Source organism: Hypanus sabinus (genome assembly GCF_030144855.1).
Source record: "Hypanus sabinus isolate sHypSab1 chromosome X1 unlocalized genomic scaffold, sHypSab1.hap1 SUPER_X1_unloc_13, whole genome shotgun sequence".
Classification (NCBI taxonomy): Eukaryota; Metazoa; Chordata; class Chondrichthyes; order Myliobatiformes; family Dasyatidae; genus Hypanus; species Hypanus sabinus.
The window spans coordinates 199,796-220,925 of record NW_026778961.1 but is presented as its reverse complement, the minus strand read 5'-3'; the positions used below and the strand labels follow the sequence as shown (position 1 = coordinate 220,925).

Genomic DNA, 21,130 nt, shown 5'->3' with positions numbered 1-21,130 from the left:
ATCGCAGGGTTGTGTATAGTGACATATATGTACTTTGAACTCTGAGATACCACATACCTGTTTGTTGGTTGATGAGTAATTATTGTCTGGGATAATCAGGAATAGTCCTCCTGCTCTTTGAATAATGCCATGGGAATTTCTTTCACAAGTTCTAAGGAGTGGTTCTATGTTCTGTATTTATCCGTCACAGTAAAGAAGGCTGTTAAAATACCTGCTGCATGTGGAATCGAATGGTGACCTGGCCATACAAATTCCCCTTGCTGACCATGTCAGGACAGCGGATGTGGACAAGCTTCGGTACTTCCAGGGACTGCAGAAACTTCCAGCGGATTGTCTTGAACCTGTTGCCACGTACCATGTCCTGATGGAAAGACCAGAGACTCCTATTAATCTGCTTTCCTCAATTTTGTATGTTAAAGACGCTTTGCATTTTTAAAGCACCTTTCATGACCTCAGGACAACCAAAAGCATTTCAAAGTTTAAAAGTTCAAATTTCAAAGTAAATTTATTATCAAAGAGTACACATATGTCACAATATTTATTTATTATTGAGAAACAGCACAGAGTAGGCCTTTCGAACTGCGCCGCCCAGCACCCAGCCCAGCCTAATCACAGGTCAATTTACAATGACCAATTAACCCACCAACCAATACATCTTAGGACTCAGGAGGAAACCCACACCATCACATGGAGAACTACAAGCTCCTCACAGATAGCAGCAGGAATTTAACCCGGGTCACTAGTACTATACAACATCACCCACGTCATACGGCACAGCACATAACGAACGAACAGACATTTACATGCATTCGGAATTTGTTCTGGTGTGTTGGTCACGGCACAACATGCAGCAAAAGCAACAACATTCAACAATTATAAAAACGAGGTTAGAGGTTTAAGTACAGATGTGCAATAAAATGTGCATAAATACCATCATATAATTACAATCTAAACAGAATTTTTAAAAAGTGGTTTAAAGTGCTTACAGTGTAGTAGATAGAGGGGAGCGGAGTGGGGAGATAACAGGAACAGTTGATCAGATTAACTGCCTGGGGAAAGGAACTTATAAGATGGCTTGGAAATTTTTGCTTTGGAGCTTTTGGAAAAGGCACTTTGCAGGGTGGGTCGTGTCACAGTTGCAATGAGAAACCTACTTGCAGCAGCTTCACGGGCACTTAACATCACGGGCATTTTACATGCAGCAGGAAAGCATTGATTTTTCAATAACCTCACACCCTAAGGATGGTATCCCTCAGTGCAGCAATACTGGATATCATTGCCAGAGATATTCTTAAATCAGTGATGAGGAAGTTTGTGGGCCACAGATTAACGAAGTTCAAAGTAAATTTATTGTCAAAGTACGTATATGTCACCATATACTACCCTGAGATTAATTTTCTTACAGGCATTCGTTCATTTATTATGTGCCATGCTGGTGCCATGTGGTGATCATGGTCTCCATGACCATGATTGTTCTTGGCAAATTTTTCTATAGAAGTGGTTTGCCATTGCCTTCTTCCGGGCAGTGTCTTTACTAGACGGGTGACCCCCAGCCATTATCAATACTCTTCAGAGATTCTCTGCCTGGCGTCAGTGGTCGCATCACCAGGACTAAGCAGGTGGTACGCGTTGCCCAAGGGTGACCTGCAGGCTACTGGAGAGAAGAAGCAACTTTGATAGAGACAGATCTCCACCCTGCCCCCTCATTCACAGAACAGAGAAGCACAATTGAATCAATGAAAAACTACACACAAAGACTGACATACAGCCAATGTGCAAAATAAAACAAATTGCAAATAATAAAGACTGAGAACACAAGTTCTACTGTTTAACAGTCCTCTTGCTGAGAAGATTATAGTTACCTAATTTATGAAGATTATCTCCTTATAGATGTTGCAAGGACTGGAGGGTTTGAGTGATAGGGAGAGGTTGGCCAGCAAGATCTTTATTCCTTGGAGCATAGGAAAATGAGGGGTTGTGCATGACTCTATGACATTCACCAATTGTATTCTTATAGAGATAGATTGTAGTATACACCCTGCCATCACCAAGGCCTCGTCACTAGCTCAGCAAGCTAATAACTATACTGTCTGCCTGTGCTGTTCACTACATGCATTATGAATCATATTTTATTGACTTATTTGTGGTAATATTTTGTTTTAAGTGCTGTGTGTGATATATGTTTTGTGGGTGCACTGTGATCTAGAGAAACATTGTTTCATTTGGTTATATACAACACTGTGCAAAAGTTTTAGGCACACACATATATATATATAGAGCTAGGATGCCTAAGACATTTGCACAGTACTGTATTTGTCAACGTGGAGCAACGAACGAGCTTGTAAACCTGGCGGGAGCAAAGAATGTTAGGAATGGTGAGGGTGGAGCATAGTGGGAGAGGTGTGGGACAGCTGGCAGAGGAGTGCCAGGGATGGGGGCAGACACACCCAGACCTATGAAACCAGGCAAGGTCATTTGATTCCAAACAATCGGTTTATTGATCATTACAGAATGTCTCTCTGGTGCTTCCCACTCCCTCCTCTCTCCCTTCCCCTTTTCCCAACTGTGATTCCCCTCTCCCTACCACCCCCCCTTCCCACTCTCAGTCTACGATAGAGACCCAGATCAGAATCAGGTTTATCATCACTCAGATACGTTGTGAAATTTGGCTTTTTTTGTGGCAGTACAGAACATAAAATTACTACAGTACTGTGCTAAAATCTTAGTCACCCTACATATATATATATATATATATATGTATATATGTGCCTGTGACTTTTGCACAGTCAGATGACATTAAACTTGAACTAGAGTCTAGATTTGTCTATCACGTTTCTGAACCCAAACTCATCAGAGCTGACAGTGCCTGAAGACGGACATTCTGTTTACCTTTAAACTATCTCCCACCCTGTGAAAGGACAGGAATAGCCGCGTGCAATATTGTTCATCTCTGTAAACAATGTATATGGCAAATAAAGCTGATTCTTAATAAGGTGGATGGTAGCAATCTTTTCTCAAGAGCAAACCAGCCAAAACTAGAGGACAAAGATTTAGGACAAGAGAAAAATATTTAAGCAGGACGTAAAGGACAACTTTTTCCACACAGAGAGTATTGATTATATGGAACGAGCTGCCAGAGGAAGTGGTTCAGCCAGGTACAATAGTATCATTTCAGAAGCACTTGGGTAGGTAGTGTACATGCAAGAGCAGAGTTTAGAGCAGGGGTTCCCAACCTTTTTTATGCCATGGACCAATACCATTAAGCAAGGGGTCTGTGGACCGCAGGTTGGGATATGGGCTGAACATGAGAAATTGGAATTAGGTGGGTGGGAACGTATACATGCCCTATTGCTCTATAACACCAACACATTACTGTACTCGAGACTTTTGCGATCAAGCCTCTCGTCTTCCTGGACCCAAAGTCTTCAGAGGCAAGAGTACTACCCAGTGACTCAAGACTGACGTACTGTGTACCTTTGAAATATCTCCCACCCTGTGAAAGGGCAGGAATAGCCACATGCAGTATTGTTTATCTGTTGAGGTTCTGACACAAAAGGAGAAAATGGACTTACCGGGTAACACCGCTCTGTTACCAATTTGTGAAGCTGTACTTTGTCAAAACTGTTAAAGAAATACAAATAAAGGATGTTAGTTTGTAAAGCAAACACACTACATTTTAACTACATTGCAATATCTCACAGCATAAAATAATGAAAACTGGAAGCACAGGATGTTCATAAACTCAATTAGATGAATGTCGGCTTTCCAAAACCATCCAGCTCATCCCAACCCCATTTCCTAGAACGCAGCAAATTCTTTCTTTTAAAATATTTGACCCATGAAGATGGCACAGTTTGTCATCGAAACATCGGTTATGATCAATACTTGTACCCGGCTGGAAGCCCGAGAAGAGTTTCTTCGTAGATTAGATTAGCTTTATTTGTCACAGGTACACCAAACCACAGTGAAATGCGACTTTCCACCTTTCGGGCAGTTTGTTTGTGCTTTTACTATGTGATTAAGCACATTCAGCTTTTATTTTCAAATGAGCAGTTTCAGATCTGTATTAGGTCACTTCCTGTGCAGTCAGAGAGCAGTAAGTCAGAAAACACATTGGCTGGTAGAAGGCCAGAAGTTTATGTTGGAGCAAAATAAGTTTTTATCGAAAGCCATCCTGCTGTTTCCATTAGCTTGTAAGTTGATGTTTTATTATTTAGAAGTTAACCTAAAGGTAGTAATAAGATTTTGTTGAAATAGCATGTTATTTTTGAGTTCATTAGACACCAACCTAGATGCTAATGGTTTACACGTACTATTTACAGAACCTGTAGTATTTACTTGTTGAAATCTTATAATATTTACCTGCAGGAAACTTAACTAAGATCTTACTTACTTGTACTTATTTGTGTGAATGGGACAACGTGGTAATTGTGCTGTATTTTGTAGTTTTTCAGTTTCACTCCTTATTCACTATGTCATGCCTTTGAGTGCACAATAAAATGCAGGAGTTAGGAGGCTAATCCTGACTCTCATGTCATTTTTGAACTGAGATTGGCTGACAGTCTAGTTGAAGTTGCAATACCTCAGCGAGGGCAGTACAGTGACAGTTCTCTCAAATCCAGTCAGCAAGGATGTTCTGAGGGCAGCCTGCAGGTATCGCCACACTTCCAGCACCAACAAAGCATGCTCACAACTCAAAACTCCCAACTCTTACATCTTGGGAATGTGAGAGAAAACTGGAGCCTGGTAACGCAGTTACAGGGAGAAAGTACAAACGCAGCAAAGGGAATCGAACGCTCACTGACCTGTGATCACTGGTGCTGTAATAATGTTAGGCTAACCGCTACACTATATTGTTGCTCCAAAATATCAAAATTATGCACTACATAAAAAATATTCCCCGCTAGTTCCCCTGTGAGTCTCTTTAATTCTGTGCTATGATTGATTAACCAACTTGTGTAAAGCCCTCATTTCACTTCTGAAAACTCAAGTTTTTTATATATATCTTCCCTTACCTCTTCTGCTCTAAGGAAAACAACCTTAGCTTTTCTTTTAAGTCCAGCTAAGATAGTATATCAACCCTTAAGTGCTCCACATCCACTCGATCTGTGTCCTCTGGTCCTAGACTCCCCCACTATTGGAAACATCCTCTGCAGATCCACTCTATCTGTGTCCTCTGGTCCTAGACTCCCCCACTATAGGAAACATCCCCTCCACATCCACTCTATCTGTGCCCTCTGGTCCTAGACTCCCCCACGATAGGAAACATCCTCTCCACATCCACTCTGTCTGTGCCCTCTGGTCCTAGACTCCCCCACTATAGGAAACATCCTCTCCACATCCACTCTGTCTGTGCCCTCTGGTCCTAGACTCCCTCACTATAGGAAACATCCTCTCCACATGCACTCTGTCTGTGTCCTCTGGTCCTAGACTCCCCCACTATAGGAAACATCCTCTCCACATCCACTCTACCTGTGTCCTCTGGTCCTAGACTCCCCCACTATAGGAAACATCCTCTGCAGATCCACTCTATCTGTGTCCTCTGGTCCTAGACTCCCCCACTATAGGAAACATCCTCTCCACATCCACTCTATCTGTGCCCTCTGGTCCAAGACTCCCCCACGATAGGAAACATCCTCTCCACATCCACTCTGTCTGTGCCCTCTGGTCCTAGACTCCCCCACTATAGGAAACATCATCTCCACATCCACACTATCTGTGTCCTCTGATCCCAGACTCCCCCACTATAGGAAACATCCTCTCCACATCCACTCTACCTGTGTCCTCTGGTCCTAGACTCCCCCACTATAGGAAACATCCTCACCACATCCACTCTATCTGTGTCCTCTGGTCCTAGACTCCCCCACCATAGGAAACATCCTCTCCACATCCACTCTACCTGTGTCCTCTGGTCCTAGACTCCCCCACTGCAGGGAACATCCTCTCCACATGCACTCTATCTGTGTCCTCAGTCCTAGACTCCCCCACTACAGGAAACATCCTCTCCACATCCACTCTATCTGTGTCCTCTGGTCCTAGACTCCCTCACTATAGCAAACATCCTCTCCAGACCTACTCTAATAGTAATTCCCTGAGTTAAACAGTCAGTTGAGACACTTTGTGGCCACTTTATTAGGTATCCCAGCTCGTTAATGCAAAATAATCTAATCAGCCAATCATGTGGCAGCAACTCAGTGCATAAAGCATGCCCACATGGTCGAGAGGTTCAGTTGTTGCTCAGACCAAACATCAGAATGGGGACAAATGTGATCTAAGTGACTTTGACCATGGAATGATTGTTGGTGCCAGACAGGGTGGTTTGAGTATCTTAGAAATTGATCTCCTGGGATTTTTACACACAACCGTCTCTAGAGTTTACAGAGAATGGTGTGAAAAACAAAATAAAAGCATCCAGTGAGTGGCAGTTCTCGTTAATGAGAGAGGTCAGAGGAGAATGGGTGAAACGTCTTGTTAAGGAGAGAGGTCAGAGGGGAGTACGGCCGGACTGGTTCAAGCTGACAGGAAGGTGACAGTAACTCAGATAACCACACGTTACAACAGTGGTGTGCAGACGAGTATTTCTGAATGCACAACATGTCGAACCTTGAAGTGCTGCCTACAGCAGCGGAAGACCATGAACATACACTCAGGGACCACTTTATTAGGTACAGGAGGTACTTAATAAACTGGCCCCTTAGTGTACATTCTTGATAGTTAATTTATTTCTGGAGTACAGAAGGTAACAAGAGGGAGAACTCGACCTTCAAAATACCATAACTGAAAGTAGCTCTTGAAAAGGTCTACCCACCAAAACTGTGTGGCTGAGGACACTGTTCTGTTAACCCTCGTACAATCTGTTATTGGGATTCACTGGCCAAATAAACAATACTATGTGTATGATATACAAATCCCACCCTCAGAGGGTAATGTTGGATTCTCTCCCTCAGATAAAAAGCCTATCTAAATTCAATTTCAGGAATTATACAATGGAGGCTTCTGGTCTCTGTCTATCCTGTTGTAGGAGATTAACCACGCAATCAATCGGCACTGGCACATTTAAGTGCACTTGCCACAGTCTCATGATCAATCGCCACTAGTAAGTTTTCTTGCTCCCAAAACCTTGATTTTACATTTTCATTTGAAAAGCTTGCAGAAATGTTACTTACTTCACAAGGCACTGATGCGCATTTATGTAAATGTCCTGGGCCTTTGAGGCAAAGTTCTTTGTGTTGAAATCACTGTCGTATTCTTTCACCTTCCGGGCTCTGTTAAAAGAGGTGTTGGACCCGATCATTTAATTCTTAGATTAGACCCTATAAATGATACTTTCTTTGCAGTTTAACAATGAATTATCTGCTGATATTTTATAATATTCCTTATATACAAGTAACTACCCAGTATGCTTCCTAGTAGTACTAGTATGTATATGCAAGTTCAATGTGTTCTCCTATTGCAGGGGTTCCCAAACCTTTATGCCATGGATCAATATCATTAAGCAAGGGGCCTGTGGACCTCAGGTTGTGAACAAAGAAGCTTCTAGAGCTTTCCAGAATAATAGTTTGTATAACCTCTAGGCCTAGTGGTTATACAAAGTATAATTCTAGAAATCTCTGCAAGCTTCTTTGTTCTGTGGCATTTAATTAAGTAGCCACACTCCAGGACACCACTTCAACAGGTGTGCCAAACCAGGTGAGGGTAGCCGGTGGGCCTCATACCCCAGTGAGATAGGAACACGCTTGTCCTAGCATGTGACGTCACCCCGGTACACCGCTTCGACAGACAGACTAAACCGGGTGAGGGTAGCCGGTGGGCCTCATACCCCAGTGAGATAGGGACGTGCCTGTCCTAGCATGTGACGTCACCCCGGTACACCGCTTCGACAGACAGGCTAAACCGGGTGAGGGTAGCCGGTGGGCCTCATACCCCAGTGAGATAGGGACATGCCTGTCCTAGCATGTGACGTCACCCCGGTACACCGCTTCGACAGACAGGCTAAACCGGGTGAGGGTAGCCGGTGGGCCTCATACCCCAGTGAGATAGGAACACGCTTGTCCTAGCATGTGACGTCACCCCGGTACACCGCTTCGACAGACAGGCTAAACCGGGTGAGGGTAGCCGGTGGGCCTCATACCCCAGTGAGATAGGGACATGCTTGTCCTAGCATGTGACGTCACCCCGGTACACCGCTTCGACAGACAGGCTAAACCGGGTGAGGGTAGCCGGTGGGCCTCAAACCCCAGTGAGATAGGGACATGCTTGTCCTAGCATGTGACGTCAGCTCCGGCGGACTGGGCGGATGAGAACGACAGTGAGATATCTGTCTGCACACCACAGCAGCCACACCCCGGTACACCGCTTCGACAGACAGGCTAAACCGGGTGAGGGTAGCCGGTGGGCCTCATACCCCGGTGAGATAGGGACGTGCCTGTCCTAGCATGTGACGTCACCCCGGTACACCGCTTCGACAGACAGGCTAAACCGGGTGAGGGTAGCTGGTGGACCTCACACCCCAGTGAGATAGGGACGTGCCTTTCCTAGCATGCAATGTCAGCTCCGGCGAACTGTGCAGATGAGATCTGGAGTGAGATCCAACGGCCAGGAAGGTGGTTCTGCAACACTCCGTGGAGAGCAAGGGGCATGACAAGGCACAGAAGGCGACGTGGTCATCCACCATAACCGAGGCAGACCCCAGTTTGTGACGCTTGTTCGTACCACTGGATCCAGACTTCTGAGGTCGAGGGAGTGGAACTGCCCCAGTGCAACGGCTTTTCCACTTTAAAAACTCTCCCACACGAACACAATGAATAACCATCATTTGACTAAGAACTATCTCATTGGTTAGCTCTTAACTACAAAGCTGAATGGAATTTTCCTATCATCTATGTGGTTCCATGCTGGGCACCTTGGTTCTTCTGTCTCTCTCTTTGCCTAACTGACCTCTATCACTATCAGTTTCAATGTTCAATGCTTAGTAAAATGATCGGAAAGCAATAAGTATCGTGCCTCTCTCTGAAAGAACCTTGAATGAGAAACATCAGAATCCAACAGAAAGACTGTGAGTCGCCACGAATGAAAAGTTAGCTTCCTCTTGTCCACAAATGCAGACGGGAGGGGGAAAAAGGAGATATTGCAGTTAGCGCACATCGATGTTTGCCGACTTCATGACACCATTAGGCTCTGGCCCGGTCACAGCTTGGTCTGGCAACCGCAAGAAACTATGCTCTATAGATCTGATATAGGTTACAGATAGAGTACTTTTTTCCCAGGGCTGAGATGTCTAATACCAGAGGGCATGCACTCAGGTGAGAGGGGGTAATTTCAAAGTATGTATGAGGGGCAAGTCTTGTTTTAAAACACAGGTGGGTGCCTGGAATGCAGTGCTGGTAGAGGAAACACATCAGGGACTTTTAAGAGATGTTTAGATAGGCACATGATGCGAGGGAAATGGAGGGATACGGACATTGTGTAGGTAGAAGAGACTAGTTTAGTTGGCCACTTGATTACTAATTTAATTGGTTCGGCATAACATTGTGGGCCGAAGGGCCTGTTCCTCTGTTGTCTTGTTCCATGTTTTTAGAGTTGTGGACAGAAACAAGCCGCCCCTCCAGGGACTCTGTCTGCACTTCTCTCTGCTTTGGTAAAACCCCCACCCACCCTGGACATTTTCTCTTCTCCCCTCTTCCATAGGGCAGAAGATACAAAAGTCTGAATGTACAAACCACCAGGCTCAAGGACACCTTCTATCCCATTGTCATCATGACTCTTGGCCTCAATCCACCTCATTATGATCTTGCACTCTAGCGTTTACCTGCACTGAACTTTTTTGATAGCTCTTACACTTTATTCGCCATTGCTATTGTTTTATCTCATTCTAGCTCATTGCACTGTGTATTGATTTGATCTGTATAAATAGTATGCAAGACAAGAATTTCACTGTATCTTGGTTCAGAGGATGATCCCAAAATGAAAGGGTTAATGTAAGAGCACTTGATGACTCTGGGCCTGTAATCACTGGAGGTTAGAAGAATGAGTTTGGGGGGGGGGGTGGATCTCATTGAAACCTGTCGAGTATTGAAAGGCCGAGATACTGTGAATGTGCAAAGGATGGTGGGGGAGTTTATGACTCGGGTCACAGCCTCAGAATTGAAGGATGTCCTTTTAGAACAGAGATGAAGAGGGATTTCTTTAACCAGGGGTTGGTGAAACTGTGGAATTCATTGCCACAGATGGCTATGGAGACCAGGTTATTGGATATATTTGAAGCTGAGGTTGATAGATTCTGGATTAGTAAGTGTGTCAAAGGTTATGGGGAGAAGACAGGAGAATGGGGTTAAGAAGGATGATAAATCAGCGAAGCAGACTCAATGGCCAAATGGTTTAATCATGCTTCTACTGTATGTCTTATGGTATTATCGGGTGACTGGACAATGACCCCAGAGCAGCTAGATTCGTGCCTTTGGTGAAAAACACAACTATGATCAGTCTGAAGTGACTCTGCAAACATTGGAAATCCAGAGCAACACCCACAAAATGCTGGAGGAACTCAGCAGGTCAGGCAGCATCTATGGAGAGGAATAAGTGGACCTTCCACCGGGATTGGAAAGCAAGGGGGCAGAAGCCAGAGTAAGAAGATGGTGGGGTGGGGGGGTGGGGGGGGGACGAAGTACAAGGTGATAGGTAAGACTAGGTGTGGGGGCAGGTGGGTGGGGGAGTGATAAATAAACCACCTGTAATAAACCCAAGATAGCTCTACACCAACTCTGTTGCCCACCAGTACTGCACTTCTACTTGCCTTAACTAACTTCAAACTCAGTATGTGAAATTAGCACAAATTAATTCTGAAAGTGGGACATATCCCCCTGGAGTGAGATAGTCTGAAGTTATTTCTGGTCAACTGTAATGGCTGAATATAAATGACTTTATCTCAGTCTTCATGGTCCAAATCTAATGATAAAGCCGTACGATCTATCTTAAAGACAAACTTCAAAGTGAGTTTATTATCAAAGTGCATGTATGTCACCATATACAACCCTGAGATTTGTTTCTTGTGAGCATTCACAGTAGAACAAAGAAATACAATACAATCAATGAAAAACTACACACAAAGACTGACAAACAACCAATGTGCAAAAGACAAACTGCAAATACAAAAACAAACAATAATAAAAAAGTAAATGAATAATACTGAGAACATGGGAAATCGGTTCAGAGTTAATTTGTTGCACATGTTGTTTCGATCACAACCTGAACTTGACCCAAAGTAGATCAGATTTGTCCTTCCCTAGGTCATACTTGGCCACGTGTCTGCTTACATGACATTGGCTCAGGGCTATCTTGACTAAATGTCTCCAAAGACCCAGTCTGACTTTTACGCCCACCTGAGAAGGCACACGAAGATGCCATCTGATTACTAAGGGCAGCTTTCTCTCATGATTTCCATTGTTATAACCCCCTCCCGTCCCCCACAAGTGGAACTGTTCATAACTCCCTCTTCTCATTGTACGATCAGGGAGGAGGTACAGGAGCCTGAAGGCACACATTCAGCGATTCAGGAACAGCTTCTTCCTCTCTGCCATCAGGGAGGGGGTACAGGAGCCTGAAGACACACACTCAACAATTCAGGAACAGCTTCTTCCCCTCTGCCATCAGTGAGGAGGTACAGGAGCCTGAAGACACACACTCAGCGATTCAGGAACAGCTTCTTCCCCTCTGCCATCAGGGAGGAGGTACAGGAGCCTGAAGACTCACACTCAATGTTTTAGCAACAGCTTCTTCCCCTCTGTCATCCAATTTCTGAATAGACAATATACGGTACACTACCTCACCGGTTTTGCTCTCTATTTCCCATTCAACCAGACATGAATACCAGAAAATAAAGTAACGTTAGTCAGGGGCCTAGGTGTAAAACACACTACCAACAGTCACACACAGCACCAGGTACATACAGCACATATAAGAAATTAGTAAAATACAGTTGCACAAAAAAAATAGTCCACGTCCCTGAGTCCATGAATGTTGCAGCAGTCTGCAGTCAAACACAATACAGCTTGTCTTCAGCGAGTGAACAGTGGAGGGCAGCACTGCCTCACTCCAACACCTCCTCCGGGCTTGAGGCCTAGTCCTTGCTATGACTACACTGTTTGCCAAAACACCACGAATTGGACCTGCGGCATTCCATACCACCAATGTCCAATAGTGTCTTGCGATCACAAGAAAAGCGAACTAGACAATCAATCATGGTTAGATTGTGCACCTCCTTCGCACACCGACACCTCCCTGACGCAGGCAGCAGCATGAACCGTACCAAGTCCAGCTCCTTCAGCTTCTCCACCAAACAGCAACTCGCTGATGGGGTAAACCTGCAGTTCAGAATGTCCACCTGGGTCTTGCAATCGTACAAAATATGTTTTAAAAAGATAATATTACCTTTGCTTGAAGGTGCTGCATCAGAGTGGGCTGCCATCTTATTAGAAATTTGAATTACATATTTAACTTTTATCTACATACATCTTGTAATTTATAGTATTTTTTATGTACTGCTGGCACAAAACGTTAAATTTCCTCACATACAGCACTGTACGAAAGTCTCAGGCACATATACATATCTAGAGTGCCTAAGACTTTTGCGCAGTACTGTAGTAATTTTATGTATTACATTGTACTGCTGACACACAAAAAAAACAAATTTCATGACATGTGAGTGATGATAAACCCGATTCTGATCTGGGTCTCTATTGTGGACTGAGAGTGGGAAGGGGGCAGGGAGAGGGGAATTATTTTTGGGAAAAGGGGAAGGGAGAGGGGAGGGAGCGAGAAGCACCAGAGATAGATTCTGTAATGATCAATAAACCAATTGTTTAGAATCAAATGACCTTGCCTGGTGTCTCAGGGCTAGGTGTGTCTGCCCCCCCCCCCCCCAGCACTCCTTCTCTGCCACCTCACCCACACCCCTACCCCGGTGATCGACCCACACCCCTACCCCAGTGCTCCACCTTCACCATTCCTAACATCCTTTGCTCCCATCAGATTTACAAACTCACTCTCTGTTCCACGTTAACAAACACAGCAGTGTGTAAAATTCTTAGGCATCCTAGTGTAGGGTTCTCAGTACCATTAACTGTGGTGTTAACTGTTCAGGTTAACAAAATGGCTTCTCTGTATTGTTAAAATGAAATGGCTTTTCCGAAATGTTACTTAGTGCTGTAATGGGTTTCTGTGTCTGGAATGTTTGGGTTATGACTGACGATAAGGGGGGAACTAACCAATGGAGAATTGGACGTGTAAGATGAGCAAGAGTTTGCAGTCTTTTTCGGGAGGCAAACGTGGAGGACGGATGTGTGTGGAGTGGACAGCTGTTCCAGAGCAATGGATACTGGACGGCGGCAGTTCGGACAGTGGCTGAAGGCTCAGAGGAACCGGAGGCATGAGCTCCGATGTATTAAAATATTACGTGCACTAACTGATAAACTTACTGATTTGGCGCCTTTAGGTTGTCTGTTTCTACTAACCCATCACTAAGAAATAACTATAAAGTTGTGATTATTTACTTGCCTTTAGTGTGTTGTCTGATATTTGTGTTGTGAGTGTGACTGGGGGGGGGGGGGGGGCATTACACTGTATTTACACTGAAGTATTGCTCTGTTGGCGGGGCAACGGCGGTTCACACTTGGCGAACGGGGGTAAATTGGGGGCACAGATGCTACACTAGCTACATACATTTTGCACAGTACTGTATGTCAGTGGTAAGAAACCTGATTCTTGCACTTCCTTAAGAGTCACAGGAAAGTCTAATCCCATTTATTAAAAGTCTCCCCCTATTCCAATCAGCTCCAGTCAGAATTCTTCCACACACCTATATACAAGGAAATGATTACAGTGGCCAACGCACCTATGGTTCACACTTCGTAATGTCGGAGACACCTAGCTGGTCAGAGGGATAGCACGCATACACATCACCCTTCACGTTCTACCCTGGGCCCAGTTACAAAGAAGGCATGTCAGTGGCTACACACTGGATGCTGGAGAAACTCAGCCAGCCAGGCAGCATCTATGGAAAACAGTATAGTTGACATTTCGAACCGAAAACCTTCTGCAGGACTGGAGATTTGAAAGGTGATTTGAAAGGTGGGGAGAGAAACGCCAGGTGATGGGTGAAACTTGATGGGGGAGGGATGAAGCAAAGAGCTGGGAAGTTGATTGCTGAAAGAGACAGAAGGCCATGAAAAAGCAGTGGGGGAGCACCAGAGGGAGGCGATGGGCGGGCAAGGAGATGACATGAGAAAGGGACAAGGGGATGGGAAATAATGAAGGGGGTGGAGACATTACTGGAAGTTTGAGATATCAATATCTCCTTGCCCACCTATCACCTCCCTTTGTTGCTCCTCCCCCCTTTCTTCCATGGTTTTCTCTCTCATTCAGTAATCAACTTCCCAGCTCTTTGCTTCATCACTCTCCCTCCAAGTTTCACCTTTCACCTGGCATTTCTCTCTCCCCAACCCCCACCTTTCAAATCTACTCCTCAGCTTTTTTTCTCTACAGTCCTGCCGAAGAGTTTCGGCCCGAAACGTCGACTGCACTTTTTTCCACAGATGCTGCCTGGCCTGCTGAGTTCCTCCAGCATTTTGTGTGTGTTGCTCGGATTTCCAGCATCTGCAGATTTTCTCTTGTTTGTGATTTGATTACTACTCTTCCAGGGATGCCAACCCTGAAGAAGTTTACATCTTCCCTTTGACGGGAGTTCAGTGAAACCCTGTGTCACTGCTCCCCCGCTGTGATCCTGCTGCTCCCTAACTCTTTGACCACATGCTTACCCAGACCTGCTGGTTGTAGACTACAGGGGGAATGGAGACAGGCTAACCCCTATTGACAACAATGGATCTGGGGTTGAGAGGGTGAACAGCTTCAAGTTCCTCGGCATAAACTTCACTGAGGATCTTGCGTGATCTGTACGTACCAGCTGCGTAGTGAAAAAAGTACAACAGTGCCTCTTTCACCTCAGACGGTGGAAGAAGTTTGGTATGGGCCCCCAAATCCTAAGAACTTTCTACAGGGGCACAATTGAGAGCATCCTGACTGGCTGCATCACCGCCTGGTCTGGGGACTGTACCTCCCTCAATCGCAGGACTCACTGGACAGCCCAGCACATCTGTAGTTGTGAACTTCCCACTATTCAGGACATTACAAAGACAGGTGCGTAAAAAGGGCCCAAGGGATCATTGGAGACCTGAAGCAACCCCAACCACAAACTGTTCCAGCTGCTACCGTCTGGGAAATGGTACCGCAGCATAAAATCAGGACCAACAGGCTCCGGGACAGCTTCTTCCAGCAGGCCATCAGACTGATACAACTGCATTTCTATGTCATATTGACTGTCCTGTTGTACATACTATTTATTACAAATTACTATAAATTGCACATTGCACAAATCTAACATTGTGGCGACCCATTTCCTAGCGTATCCGAACCGACTCACAATTAGATAGCCTACGGGGGTTTGCGAGCACAGAGCTTTGGAGCCTCTGCGCCATGGGGGGCCGGTTGACAGAGGCTTAAAAGTGAGGCTGAAGTTATCGAATAAAGTTTTTTTTCCTTCGACTGCAGTTACCGACTCCGTGTCGTAATTTTAGCGCTGCGTGTAGCACACCGCTACAACATAAAGATTTTTACTCCTCATACACATGAAGGATGTAAGTAATAAAGTCAATTTGATTGTGTGAAACATCCACTACAGGCCTACTGACTCCAACAGTTGCGTCAGCCACCCTCCTCCTACTCTGCCCCGTTAAGGATTCCACGTAGCAATGTGCTACACACAGCGCTGAAATAACGACACGCAGTCGGTAAGTTGTTTCGAGACTAGTTTATTCAAACTTCGCACCACTGGCATTTAAATCCCCAGCGCCCGCCCTCTCCGGGTGGAAATGACGTCAGAGGTGCATTACCAAAGTCTCCCCCCATGCACTGGCTATTTGTGAGCTGGTTCGCCTGCAAAGAAAGTGGGTCGCCACACAACCCCCCCCCCCCCACCCAGAACCGGCGATACACCCCCCAATGTCCACAGTCTGGGTCAGCCTCTGTTTGGGAGGTCTGCCTCTGCACCGCCAAGTCCACGTGGGCTGGTTTGAGTTCTGCAGGTCTTTGGCTAAATGGGTCGGGGTCCGTCCGTGCTGTGAAGTTGGTACAGGGGCCAGGTTGCCCAGCCTTTCGCGTAGCCTGTCCAGGACTGCTGTGGGTTCTTCCTCTTGCCCCCTTGGGGCTGGTATGAACTCTCCCAGGACGGCCAGGGGTGCGCTGTACACCAACTCGGCCGATGAGGCATGGAGATCCTCTTTGGGCGCCGTGCAGATTCCAACCAGAACCCAGGAAAGCTCGTCCACCCAGTTAGGTCCTCTCAGGCGGGCCATGAGAGCCGGCTTCAAGTGACAGTGGAAGTGTTCCACCAGTCCGTTCGACTGTGGGTGGTAGGCAGTAGTGTAGTGTAGCTGCGTTCCCAACAGGCTGGCCACAGCCGACCACAGGCTGGAGGTGAACTGGGTGCCTCTGTCGGAGGTAATATGGGCCGGTACCCCGAAGTGTGCTACCCAGGTTGCGATCAGTGCTCAGGCGCAGGAATCGGCAGATGTGTTGGTGAGCGGGACCGCCTCTGGTCACCTCGTGAACCGGTCTACCATAGTTAGGAGGTACCGCGCTCCTCGGGACACTGGTAGGGGGCCCATGATATCCACATGAATGTGGTCGAACCTCCAGTGGGTGGGTTTGAACTTCTGCGGCGGGGCTTTAGTGTGCCGCTGCACTTGGCTGTTTGACACTGCGTGCATGTTCTGGTCCATTCACTGACCTGCTTGCGAAGTCCGTGCCACGCATACTTGCTGGAGACCAGCTGGACGGTTGTCCTGATAGATGGGTGCGCCAAACCGTGTATGGAGTCGAAAACTCGACGCCTCCAGACTGCCGGGACGATGGGGCAAGGTTGGCCGGTAGCCACGTCGCACAGGAGGGTCATCTCACCTGGGCCTACGAGAAAGTCCTGCAGCTGCAAACCCGAGACTGCGGTCCTGTAGCTGGGCATCTCGTCGTCAGCCTGCTGCGCCTCCGCCAGTGCTGCATAGTCCACCCCCAGGGACAAGGCCTGGACAGCTGGTCTGGAGAGTACGTCCGCCACGACGTTGTCCTTTCCCGAGACATGCTGGATGTCCATTGTGTACTCGGAGACGTAGGACAGATGTCACTGCTGGCGAGCCGACCAGGGATTGGACACCTTCGTGAACGCGAAGGTCAACGGTTTGTGGTCCGTGAACATGGTGAACGGCCTGCCTTCTAAGAAGTACCTGAAATGCCGGATTGCCAGATACAGTGCCAACAGCTCCCGGTCGAAAGCACTGTACTTGAGTTCGGGTGGTCGTAGGTGCTTGCTGAAGAATGCCAGGGGTTGCCAGTGCCCCTCGATGAGCTGCTCCAGCACCCCACCGACTGCTGTGTCGGATGCGTCCACCGTGAGTGCGATCAGAACGCCCGTTCTGGGGTGCACTAGCATCACGGCATCTGCCAAGGCTTACTTGGCTTTAACGAAAGCGGCCGCGGCTTCCTCGTCCCAAGTAATGTCCTTGCCTTTACCCGACATCAGGCTGTACAAAGGGCACATGATACAGGCTGCTGAGGGGAGGAAACAGTGGTCCCACGTGAACCGGCTGGTGCCGAACTGCAGCTGCACTGTGTGGGTGCCGTAGGTCCGTAACATGCTGCCGTTTGCGGCCCTCAGGGTGGCCCCTGGCTTCCTGTTGCGGGTGTCATACCCCATCAGGGGCAAGACGCTGATCTCCGCTTCGGTGTTGACCAAGAAGCGGCGTCCCGACTGTTTGTCCCAGATGTACAAGAGGCTGTCCTGGTGGCCAGCCGCCATAGTCATTAGCGACAGCTGGCCCTGGCCCTTGCAGGGCGGGCGACAACGGCGGGCTTTTGCGCCCCTCCGCTGGTGGTAGAAACACCACTGTTCACTGGCCTCCTCACTCCTGCCTCTGTGTTGTGCGCGCCCCCCTGCCGGGCCTGATCTGGTCTGCTGTTGGGCGCGTGGCCTGGTAATCTGACCGATGGACGCCACGCTCTCCCTCTTGGATTTCCACAGCACGTCTGCCCGGGCCGCCACCTTCCGGGGGTCGCTGAAATCTGCATCGGCCAGCAGCAGATCTATGTCCTTGGGCAGTTGCTCTAGGAACGCTTGCTCGGACATGAAACAGGGCTTGTGTCTGTCAGCCAGGGACCGCATCTCGTTCATCAATGCTGACGGCAGTCTGTCTCCCAAACCGTCCAGGTGAAGCAGGCGGGCACCCCGCTCACGCCGTGAAAGGCCAAAGGTCCCAATGAGCAGCGCCTTGAATGCTTCATATTTGCCTTCTTCCGGGGGCGTCAGTATGAAATCCGCAACCTGGGCGGCCGTCTCCTGGTCAAGGGCGCTCACCACGTGGTAGTAACACGTGGAATCAGAGGATATCTGCCGAATCTGGAACTGGGCTTCTGCTTGGCTAAACCACACGCGTGGTCGCAGCGTCCAGAAAGTCGGCAGTTTTAGCGAAACTGCGTGAACAGATGAAGACTTGGTCATCTTCGGTCCAAATCCCGTTTGGACTGTTGGGGTCACCAATGTAACGATGTGCTACACACAGAGCTGAAATAACGACACGCAGTCGGTAAGTCGTGAGCTGGCTATTTGTGAGCCAGTTCGCCGGCGCAGAAAGTGGGTCGCCACATCCATTCCATTCTTTCAGCTCTATTTAAAATGTCTCTCAACATACTACTCTTGTCCTAACCACCCCATCACCCCTGCCACTTGAAACAACTTCTCTTCTGTTTGTGACTTCCAGTCAAACTGAAATGTTAATGCTGTTTCTCTTACCACATGTTCTGCTTCCAGCATTTTCCATCTTTATTTCAGATCTGCAGTTTCTTATGTCTCTGACATTGTGACTGACTGTATGACCCAAGATACCTGAAGTTTCTAAATTGCCATTTCACATTTCCATTGTGAATCGTTACTTTTGGCATTGACGTGCCATGAGCCAGAGAGACGTCTCAACTGCAAGGAATGACTTTGGGAATGCAGCCAATCTCGGCACTACAGTCTTATTATTACTTCCAAGCTTAGCTGTATGTAAATTGGAGCCCATATTCATCACACCACAACAGAGAGGAGCAGAATTAGGCCATTTGGCCCATCAGGTCAGCTCTGCTATTAAATCATGGCTGATTTATTTTCCCTCTCAACCTCACTCTCCTGCTTTCTCACTGAAACCTTTGACATGCTGATTAATCAATTACAGATTATCAACCTTCGCTTTAAATATACCCAACGCGTTCACTTCCACTGCCTGCTGCGGCAAAGAATTTGACAGAATCACACCATCGGGTTAACGAAATTCCACCTCATCTCTGTTCTAAAGAGAGGTAATTGTATTCTGAGGCTGTACCTTCTGGTCCCAGAATCCCCCCCCCCTATAGGAAACATCCTCTCCACATCCACTCTATCTGTGTCCTCTAGTCCTAGACTCCCCCACTATAGGAAACATCCTCTCCACATCCACTCTATCTGTGTCCTCTGGTCCTAGACGCCCCCACTATAGGAAACAACCTCTCCACATCCACTCTGTCTGAGTCCTCTGCTCCTAGACTCCTCCACTATAGGAAACATCCTCTTCACATCCATTCTATACGTGCCCTCTGGTCCGAGATTCCCCCACTACAGGAAACATCCTCTCCACCTCCACTCTACCTGTGTCCTCTGATCCTAGACTCCCACACGATAGGAAACATCCTCTTCACATCCACTCTATCTGTGTCCTCTGATCCTAGACTCCCCCACTATAGGAAACATCCTCTCCACATCCACTCTGTCTGTGTTCTCAGGTCCTAGACTCCCCCACTATAGGAAACATCCTCTCCACATCCACACTATCTGTGTCCTCTGGTCCGATACTCCCCCACTATAGGAATCATACTCTCCACATCCAGTCTATCTGTGTCCTCTGATCCTAGACTGCCCCACTATAGGAAACATCCTCTCCACATCCACTCTGTCTGTGTCCTCTGGTCCTAGACTCCCCCACTATAGGAAACATCCACTCCACATCCACTCTATCTGTGTCCTCTGGTCCAATACTCCCCCACTATAGGAAACATACTCTCCTCATCCACTCTATCTGTGTCCTCTGGATCTAGACTCCCACACTACAGGAAACATCCTCTTCACATCCACTCTATGTGTGCCCTCTGCTCCTAGACTCCCCCCACTACAGGAAACATCATCTCCACATCCACTCTAAGTGTGCCGTCTACTCCTAGACACTCACACTATGGGAAACATCCTCTCCATATCCACTCAATCGGTGTCCTCTGGTCCGAGATTCCCCCACTACAGGAAACATCCTCTCCTCATCCACTCTATCTGTATCCTCTGGTCCTAGACTCCCCCACTACAGGAAACATCCTCTCCATATACACTCTATATGTGCCCTCTGGTCCGAGATTCCCCCACTACATGAAACATCCTCTCCACATCCACTCTATCTGTGTCCTCTGATCCTAGACTCCCCGACTATAGGAAACATCCTCTTCACATCCACTCTATCTGTGTCCTCTGATCCTAGACTCCCCCACTATAGGAAACATCCTCTCCACATCCACTCTGTCTGTGTTCTCAGGTCCTAGACTCCCTCACCATAGGAAACATCCTCTCCACATCCACTCTGTCTGTGTCCTCTGGTCCTAGACTCCCCCACTATAGGAAACATCCTCTCCACATCCACACTATCTGTGTCCTCTGGTCCGATACTCCCCCACTATAGGAATCATCCTCTTCACATCCAGTCTATCTGTGTCCTCTGATCCTAGACTCCCCCACTATAGGAAACATCCTCTCCACATCCACTCTATCTGTGTCCTCTGGTCCTAGACTCCCCCACTATAGGAAACAGCCTCTCCACATCCACTCTGTCTGTGTTCTCTGGTCCTAGACTCCCCCACCATAGGAAACATACTCTCCACATCCACTCTGTCTGTGTCCTCTGGTCCTAGACTCCCCCACTATAGGAAACATCCTCTCCACATCCACTCCATCTGTATCCTCTGATCGTAGACTCAC

General features: G+C 47.3%; 1 protein-coding gene across 1 annotated transcript in view; it reads right to left on the bottom strand.

The window, feature by feature from the left end:
- Positions 1 to 21,130, bottom strand: part of mrpl45 (mitochondrial ribosomal protein L45) — a 101,665-nt gene that overhangs the window by 17,425 nt on the left and 63,110 nt on the right. The window contains exons 4-6 of the mRNA XM_059957772.1: positions 7,167 to 7,265; positions 3,573 to 3,621; positions 212 to 361 (exon numbers count right to left, since the gene is read on the bottom strand). Of these exons, the coding sequence (XP_059813755.1) occupies positions 212 to 361; positions 3,573 to 3,621; positions 7,167 to 7,265 (298 nt within the window). The remainder of the gene's footprint in view (positions 1 to 211; positions 362 to 3,572; positions 3,622 to 7,166; positions 7,266 to 21,130) is intronic.